The 10,139-nt window shown below is 33.3% G+C and overlaps 1 protein-coding gene across 1 annotated transcript in view; it reads left to right on the forward strand.

Annotated features, from left to right (window-relative positions):
* The window catches only part of LOC135212295 (carbonic anhydrase-related protein 10-like), a 186,172-nt gene that overhangs the window by 49,867 nt on the left and 126,166 nt on the right, over window positions 1-10,139 (forward strand). Inside the window, exon 2 of the mRNA XM_064245722.1 lies at window positions 8,064-8,120. Within this exon, the coding sequence (XP_064101792.1) occupies window positions 8,064-8,120 (57 nt within the window). The remainder of the gene's footprint in view (window positions 1-8,063; window positions 8,121-10,139) is intronic.

A 10,139-nucleotide genomic window follows, 5' to 3' on the forward strand; every position in this document is an offset into this window, starting at 1 on the left:
TGAATTATCTTATCAATGAGATCTCTTGAATAATTGCCGCCGTCTGTTTCTCTCTCTCTCTCTCTCTCAAACTGACCAAAGCATTATGTTTATTATTAAACGTGTTATTCAAGAGTAAAACTTGTTCTTCTTTTACTTCCGAATAGTATTGTGACGTTCTCGCTGGCATTTCGAAGATGTTATTTTCTCTCTTATGTTTCTTTTGTTGGTGAATATTTCTCCCCTCCCACAACAAAGCGAATATGAGAATTCCTCCATACATCAGTTATTCATTGTATCCTTCCAGAACACGGTACAACTCATGCTCTTAGAAAGAGACAAGGTTTATTGAAGCCAGAATAGAAGCATATGTACAGTACTCGAGCTGAAACTCAGTATTCTCTTTTTCCAAGACATACCTGACTTTTATGAAAAGGTAACACCCCTATATAAATATATTATATATATATATATTATATATATATATATATATATATATATATGTATGTATATATATAATATATATATATATGACCTAATATTCTCTTTTTCCAGCAAGACCTGACTTTTATGAAAGGTAACCCCTATATATATATTATATATATTATATATAATATATATATATATATATATATATATATATATATTATATATATATATATATATATGACCAATGTTCTCTTTTTCCAATACATACCTGACTTTTAAGAAAAGGTGACCCCTATATATATATATATATATATATATATATATATATATATATATATATGTATATATATATATATATATATATATATATAGATATATATATATATATATATATATATAACGTATATGGAAGGAATTGGCGGGCTGACCTGTATCCACGAGAGAAACAACTGTCCCCCAGTCCCAAAAAACCACTTTGAAACAACGTCTGTTGGAAATCCCAAAACCACATCGGCCTGTCGAGTGTCCCTCGATCCTCGGTAAAGAAATGCAAGCAGAATGCAGTTTTGCTTGAAGCAATCGCTTGCTCCGAATCGCCAAAGCAAATCGCAGGATTCATTGTTAAATTCGAGAGGTTTCTCTCGCGGTAAAATACCGAGACAGAAATCCATAAATGAACGGATATATATATATATATATATATATATATATATATATATATATATATATATATATATATATATATATATATATATATATATATGTATATCCCAGCTCGTGGTTCTGCCATTTGAAACATTGTCTTCTAAAAAAGTTAAACGGTTCCAATAATTTAGAGAGTCCGGTTTTAAATAGAGAAAGATTTGACGTATAACACTGAGAGGTTTCAATTAACGAAGAGTTTCAAGTTCTTTCCATTTCGTCTTTTTTTTTCTTTTTTTTTTTTTTCTTTTTTTACAGCGGGGAATTGGAGATGTTTGTGTTTGTGTGTGTATGTTTGTGTAAGATAAAATACACATTTTTCCTTCACAAACACGAAAACGAAATATATTCCCCATTCGTTTCGCTGTTTATTGTCATCTTCGCATCGCTTGTACTTGCTATTCCTCAACCGATATATTTTTGTTAACAAATTCTCTCTCTCTCTCTCTCTCTCTTGGTGATCAAGGAAGTGATTTGAGATTGCTGTCTGTTTCCCAAATTTTTTTTTTTTTCCCTTCTCGCAGGGACAATATTCATACTTCATTTTTTGCTCGACTCGACAAATATGCACCAAAGGAAATATGAAGAGATCAGGGCAAATGGAAGAATAACCTTTGTCATTTTTTTTACCGGAATTTTGTCGCTGTTCTCTTTCGAAACGGAATATAACTAGGTCAGGGGGACTCTCTCTCTCTCTCTCTCTCTCTCTCTCTCTCTCATGAGTTACAGTGATACTGGATTGAGAGTATATTCTGAACTCTCTCTCTCTCTCTCTCTCTCTCTCTCTCTCTCTCTCTCTCTCTCTCTCTCTCTCTCTGGTGGACTGTTACAGTGTCTGGGAAGAATATGATATATAACTTATAAGTCAAAGGTGAAATTAATTTCGTTGGAACTCGAGCTGTATATGAACATCATACAAACTATGAGGTTTCACAAAGAAAAACTGTTTTGTGCCATTTATGATTCAGTTTCCACACAGGAAAACCCTCAAAATGCATTAAGTGGCAATGCTCCAACTGCAAATTCGAGATATTATTATTATTATTATTATTATTATTATTATTATTTTATTTTATTTTATTTATTTATTTTTTTTTTTTTTTGCTCTATCACAGTCCTCCAATTCGACTGGGTGGTATTTATAGTGTGGGGTTCCGGGTTGCATCCTGCCTCCTTAGGAGTCCATCACTTTTCTTACTATGTGCGCCGTTTCTAGGATCACACTCTTCTGCATGAGTCCTGGAGCTACTTCAGCCTCTAGTTTTTCTAGATTCCTTTTCAGGGTTCTTGGGATCGTGCCTAGTGCTCCTATGATTATGGGTACAATTTCCACTGCTTTACTTTATTATTATTATTATTATTATTATTATTATTATTATTATTATTATTATTATTATTATTATTATATTATTATTATTATCGAATGTAACAACAAGACCTTTCTTCAAAGATTTTTAAAATTTATCATTATAACAATAAAGAATGTTTATATTTGTATTTTGTTATATATACTATATATATGTGTGTGTGTGTGTGTGTTTGTGTGTTTGAAATTGGTGCTAACCAAAGACCTTTCATTGTGGCTTCTCTCGAGTTGATTAACTGATGGTTAAAAAAAAAATAAAAAATCTTTTAACTAGCACCATAATTATTACCCTAAAATAATTAGAGGGTGGGGAGAGGGAGTGTGGTAGGTTCAGGAAATTAAAAAGAAACACATCAATAGGTGAATTAAAAAGATCGTAAAATAGAAAAAATAAAAATAAAAAAACGGAAAATGTTACATGGTACACAAACAGGAGGATAATCGTATAAGTGTTGTGGGGCTACCAGGTTTTCATTACACCCAACCCCCAATACCCCCCTCCCCTCTCTCTCTCTCTCTCTCTCTCTCTCTCTCTCTCTCTCTCTCTCTCTCTCTCTCTCCTTTCTTTTTATCAGGTAAGTTTATTATGTCAGGGACTCACCCACGGGCACACAAAATCCTGACCAACAAACTTCCGTGTTTAGCTCTGCCATTGGACAGAGGAGTCGAACCGACAGTAGGCTGTGCAACGCAATCTCGACCTTTTGTGGGATGACCTCAAGGGTCAGTATCTGGTGGCAGCGAGAGAGACTCTAGCTGACGTGTGTTCGAAAGGTGGAATCAACTCCGAGGAAGTCAACTATTCCAATAGGTGTAATTACAAAAGAAGAGAGAGAGAGAGAGACTGGTGGTGGTGGGGGGTTTGGGCGGGTTGGGTGGGGGTTGTTGTGAGAGAGAGAGAGAGAGAGAGAGAGAGTTGATCATAGCAGCGTTATCAAACAGCAACCTCAACATCATGGAGAGGAAGAGAGGGAGGAGAGAGACGAGAGAGTGAGAGACATTGAGAGGGAGAGAGAGAGAGAGAGAGGGAGAGATTAGGATAAATAAAGTTTATCATGAGAGCGTTGAGAAAAACAGCATCAACATCAAAGAAAGAGAGAGAGAGAGAGAGAGAGAGAGAGAGAGAGAGAGAATAGACTATCTAACTAGCAGACAATACAGCTTCCATTGAGCCAATTAAAACGAACGTAAAAGAATCTTTTGAGTTTTTACTCAACTCATTTCTGCTTGAATGAAGACTTTTTTTTTTTTTTTTCTTTTTTTTTTTTTTTTTTTTTTTTTTTTTTTTTCGAAAATGGGTGGCGATGAAGAAGTATAGGAAAAGACAACCGTGGAAAGAAAAGGGTCACCCTAAGGTGAAAGGTCGCTGTGGATCTGTGTCACAAGAGCAAGAAAGAACTGTTGATTTGTGCTAAGAAATACATTTTTGTTTAATGGACGGGGACTGCTAATTGGTTCATCGATGTTCGTCTGATAACAACACGTAGGACACTGAAGTGGAAAAAATAAATGAAAGGTCGGAAATATAAATGAAATAAACTTTGCTTTGGAAACATCAAAGATTGGGAAATATGTATACGAAAATGTATAAAAATCATGAAAGGTTTGATATATGCATAAAATAAACTTTGCTTTGGGAAAGTCAATGGATGGAAAGTATATAATAATAGAAAGAACTTGCAGAACATCGCTTCTGTCTATTGAGTTTTTGTCACCTTCTGTATAGACTTTCAAGAGTCGACCTTTAATGCCTCAATGGCGTGGTTGGCATGGTCTTTGCTTGTCGCCTCGGTGGCCGCGAGTTCGATTCTCGGTCATTCCATTGAGGGGTCAGAGATGTGTATTTCTGGTGATAGAAGTTCACTCTCGACGTGGTTCGGAAGTCTCGTAAAGCCGTTGGTCCCGTTGCTGAATAGCCACTGGTTCCATGCAACGTAAAAACACCATACAAACAAACAAACAAACAAGAGTCGACCTTAATGCAAAAAGGTTACACATACTTGACAGTCAATCACATACATATACATGTATAACTGAATCACATAAATATGAAAAAAGTTAAGTATATCGTAGTTTAATCAGACCACTGAGCTGATTAACAGCTCTCCTAGGGTTGGCCCGAAGGATTGGATATTTTTACGCGGCTAGGAACCAATTCGTTACCTAGCAACGGGACCTACAGCTTATTGTGGAATCCGAACCACATTATCTCGAGAAATGAATTTGTAATCACCAGAAATAAATTCCTCTGGACCCACATTGGCAGAGCGGAAAATCGAACTAGGGCTACCGGATTGGTAGGCTAGCATGTAACCCACTCGTCCAACGAGAAACATAACGTAAATATGGAACTTGATGGATATATAAATAAAGAAAAATCCAGGAAGGAAAGAGAAACGATGGAGTTTTGCAAGGCCTTTCGACCTTTTGCCCTTTACTTGGCTGACTGAAGAATTGTGAAAAATAAGTTTAAAAAGGAAGCTGGTTTAAATGACAGATGGGGATTACAAAAGGAAGGATTTGTAGCCGAAATCCAATAAAGTTGAAGAATTAGTGGACCTACTAAAACTGGGATTACGTCGTTATACACACATACATATATTAGAATCATACAATCGTACACAGCTCATTGTATTATTGTGTATAATATCTGATGTAGAATAATATACATGAAATTCACTCCCACATGCATACAGTCATACACAAGTCATTGTATTGGGCATGTATTCTTATGGAGAATAATTATACATGAAAGCCCCTCTCATACATACACACACATACGTATAAAGTCATACGTAAGTCACTGTATTATTTTGTACATATTCAAATGTAGATAAGTCTTGTTAATATGTAAATGCAAAGACTATGTATGTATATATGTGTGTGTATGCCGTTACTCAATGACTACACACACACACACACTCACACACACACACACAAAGTTAAAGAAAAACATCAGGGAGTGGACTAATTCCACCGCACTAAATAAGAATACTATCGGAGTCACACACAAAAAATGAGAGAGAGAGAGAGAGAGAGAAGAGAGAGAGAGAGAGAGAGAGAGAGAGGAAAACAAAACCGGATGACCAAATCCAATTATGTCCGGCACTCCAGTTGTTCTTAAGGATCATAAAACGGACATTTTAACCGGACGATAAAGGCCAGAATTCAATAGAGGTGCAACGGAAAGCTCGACCTTACCGTCATCGATGTCTCTATACAAAACTTTGGCGATTCGTTGATCAAATTTAGTTTTTTTCTTCTTCTCTTTTTTTCTTTTATCGAGGTTTTTCCTCTTGGAGGAGGAGGAGGAGGATGATGTTGTTATGACAAGAAACTTAAGTGCCAATTAAGCAATTACATAGACGGGCTGTTTATAGGTTAATGATTGTTATTGAATTTATAAGTTTTGGATGGCGTGTCCTAATTTTCCAGGATAAATAACCACATAACGTAATAAAATTAAATAATTAGCTTACTGCCTTTTTTGTGATTTGAAAAGAAAATATTCAATAACATGTGTTAATTATTTCATCGGGAACGTCGGAATGCTAAAATTAACTAATTAGATTACGAACTTTTTTGTGGTTTATTAAAAAAAAATTCATAACGTGTGTTAATTATTCCATCGGCAATGTTAACATGGTAAAATCAAGTAATTAGATTACGGCCTTGATTGTCATTTATAGAAAAAAATTTCAATAACGTGTATTATTTTATGGGCAACATTAATATGGTCAAATTATGCAATTAGGTTACGGCCTTTTTCGTGATTTTTGCTTTATTTTCAGTAATGATTTCATTGGCAACGTCGAAATTGGAAAATCAACTAATTAGATTACGGCCTCTTTGTAATTTTCTATCAATAACACGTGTTAATTATTTCATTGGCAACATTAACATGGTAAAATTAAGTGATTAGACTGCAACCTTTTTTCATTTATAAACAGAATTTTAAAAATACGCATTAAAAAGAAAGTCAAATCGTGTTAATTATATCATTGGCAGCATTAAAATGGGAAAATTAACTGATCAGATTACGGCTTTTTTTGTGATTTTTATCGACCATTACACAGGAAATATCAGAACAGTCTTTTTTTATGTAAGGTCATGACCCTTTTATTCAAGAGAAAAGTAATATTGATGCCTCTGCTGAACTATTTCTTATGACATGAACCTTTGAAATTAATGACAAAAATTAAAGGTCAATTATATGTGTATATATGTGTACTATATATAAATATATACATATATATATATATATATATATATATATATATATATATATATATATATAGATATATATATATATATATATATATATATATGAATAATTATCACATCGACCGTGATCCATGGATTTATATATCAATTCAAGCTACAAATGTCCTTTAATATCTAAATTCACTTTACCTCCCAAATGATATATTTTCATATATGTACCGAAGGGGATTTTTTTTTTTTTTTTTTTTTTTTTTTTTTTTTTTTAATTGATAATAATTTCGTCCCCCCATGGGATCGAACCATCGTCCAAGTGGACGGGGACGAAATCAGGACAGTCAGTGACGCTATCCAATCAGCCAACAGAGACGCTATAAGTTCATATCGATTCTGACCTTACAAATCACCCTCGATCTGGGTGCTTTCGTAATTAGAATCGATATGAAACCCCGTCTACCATGTTGGCCAATTCGAGCGTTTGACAGCACGTAGCACCAGATCGAGGGTGATTTGTAAGGTCAGAATCGATATGAACTTATAGCGTCTCTGTTGGCTGATTGGATAGCGTCACTGACTGTCCTGATTTCGTCCCCGTCCACTTGGACGGTGGTTCGATCCCATGGGGGGACGAAATTATTATCAATTAAAAAAAAAAAAATTCCCCTTCGGTACATATATGAAAATATATCATTTGGGAGGTAAAGTGAATTTAGATATTAAAGGACAATTGTAGCTGAATTGATATAATTATATATATATATATATATATAATATATATATATATATATATTTCTTATATGTCTAATATATATATTATATATATATATATATATTTTTATATGTCTTATATATATATATATATACTATATATATACATATATATATATATATATAGATGTAGATATATATATATATATATATATATATATATATATATATATATATATATATATATATATATATATAGATATATATATATATATATATATATAATATATATATATATATATATATATCTATATCTATATATATATAGATATATATATAATATATATATATATATATATATATATATATATATATATATATATATATATATATATATATATATATATATATATATATATTCTTACAAAAACACAGCAAGAGTGAAACCAGCCTTCACTTAATTTCATGGTATTAAATACAACCCTCTTAAAATCAAACCGTATTTCACACAACTTTCTCATTATAATCAAACCATCTTTTGTCAGATTAAGGTGAAAACTTTTAATTACAGGGATTTCTGCTTTCAATTTTCTCTTTTCCAGAATTAGAAGTGCTCATAATAATCTGTTTCCTCTCTTTCTTTCTTTTTTTCTGAAAGACACCGTAGCAGTAACCTGGAACTGGGAACAATGGTGGACCTACGAAGGAATTTCAGGTATGTCTAGTAAATGAATTCACCTTTCCTGTTTATTTTCACTCACTCGGGGAATAAGCCTACAAACTCTTTTGTTGTTGTTCATGTTGTTGTTGTTGTTGTTACTGTAGTTTGCGTTGAGTTAAAGAAACAGGATTTTTAGGATGGGATATTTATTATTTGTTTATTATAACGCAAATGTGATTGATAAATATTGTGCTTGTTAAACAGTACCAAACAATAATTTCTTATAAAATATAACGTATTTATTTTAATTTTCGTTCGTAAAACATCGCGCTATTTGACCGTAGGTTTTATCACGCGGCCCGAGTAGGCTGGAGGTTGGATCACACCTTGGTCCCAGTCTATTAATGTATCCTAATTAGCATTTTCAAACCTAACTTGACTTAAGGCATTTTGTCCTGCTTGGTCAAGGGAGCAACTGTAGGTATATTTGATTATGCTTGCGGTAGAGGAGTAGCTGGAGTACAAGTAATCATTACTGCGTTGAAGTAGGAGTTATCTTTAGTTGTATAAAAAAAAAGATTTCAGAATGCGGTTATAAATGGATTAAGCTCGTTACTTCGATAAGAGAGGAATAAGAGTGAAATAGAGAGAAAATGGCTGAAAAATGCTTTTGGGCTAGAGAGATCGAAACAGTAGGAATTCATTGGCCGTATGTAAATTTATGGAGACGACATTGCGTCAATACGGCGTGTTTCAATTATAGTAGCATTTGTGACTTGGATCTGATTGTAAGTGGTATAAAGAGAGAGAGAGAGAGAGAGAGAGAGAGAGAGAGAGAGAGAGAGAGAGAGAGAGAGTAGCATACATAGAACAAATGATTGAAAGATAGTTTTACATTGCAGATACCAAGGTCGAAAGAATTCATGGGACGTATGCTGACTCATTCGTCGGTCATTTGCAACTTTACTGAGTATCTCCGGTTAATGACACAAAGGAACAGTAAATAAAAGAAATGCATTTGATATGAAGTGCAGTGGCTGAGAAAATATTAATATTGTCCAAAGTTCAGCTGCAGTTAGAAGATTGTTCAACCGTACGAAAGAGACTTAAAGGTTGACGCGGATGTTGGAGCTGCATAATAACTTAAAAATAATGGACCTTAGAATAACCGATGTGTTGACACGGATGTTGGAGTTGTACAGGAAGGATATAAATGCAAAAAGAATGATGTTAGAATGTGCAAGTGGGAAGTTTATTGTCTGAGAATGTGAGAATAAAGGAATAATTCAAATATCGTTCGCGGAAGTGGGAGTTACACGAGGATAAATACAGGTTATTAGATCGAATAGAAAATTAAGATTTTCATTATTACTTGGTAAAATTAATATTTAATGGAAAGGATAAATACAGGTCATTAGATCGAATAGAAAATTAAGATTTTAATTATTACTTGGTAAAATTAATATTTAATGGAAAGGATAAATACTGGTCATTAGATCGAATTGAAATTTATTTTAATTATTGGATCATATTAATATTTGACATTTAACGGAAAGCATACAACCAAGAATGCAGAATACTTGGTAAAATCAAAGTTATTAGCTCCTTTAAAAAAATTGCAAGATTGCCACTTTATAGGAGTCATTAGATCGAATTGAAAAATAGTTTTTTATTATTATTTAATAAAACTGATATTTATCATTTGATATTTGATGGAAAGGATAGGAGCAAGAGTGATAATGCCAAACTTATCAACACCTAAATAAAAAGTGTGAGTTTTTACTTTCCCATTTACAAATATATTGGTACAGTATATACCCGAATCTTTGAAAGTGACGGACACTCATCTTTTGCTCATCGTGCATAGATAATAATATTGGCGGTTTCAGACCTTTCCAAAAAGGCATTAAAACCTTTCGATCAAAGAAAATATCACTTCAATAACGCGTCAATAACACGTCAAAACTCACTGACGGGGACGTGGGCGGGGAATGAGCGAAAGCAATGAGCATTATTGAAGTGATATTAGAAAGTTGGACCACTACAGATCGACTGTCCCCGAAAGAAATATAT

This window comes from Macrobrachium nipponense, chromosome 40, assembly GCF_015104395.2.
Source record: "Macrobrachium nipponense isolate FS-2020 chromosome 40, ASM1510439v2, whole genome shotgun sequence".
In the NCBI taxonomy this organism is placed as follows: domain Eukaryota; kingdom Metazoa; phylum Arthropoda; class Malacostraca; order Decapoda; family Palaemonidae; genus Macrobrachium; species Macrobrachium nipponense.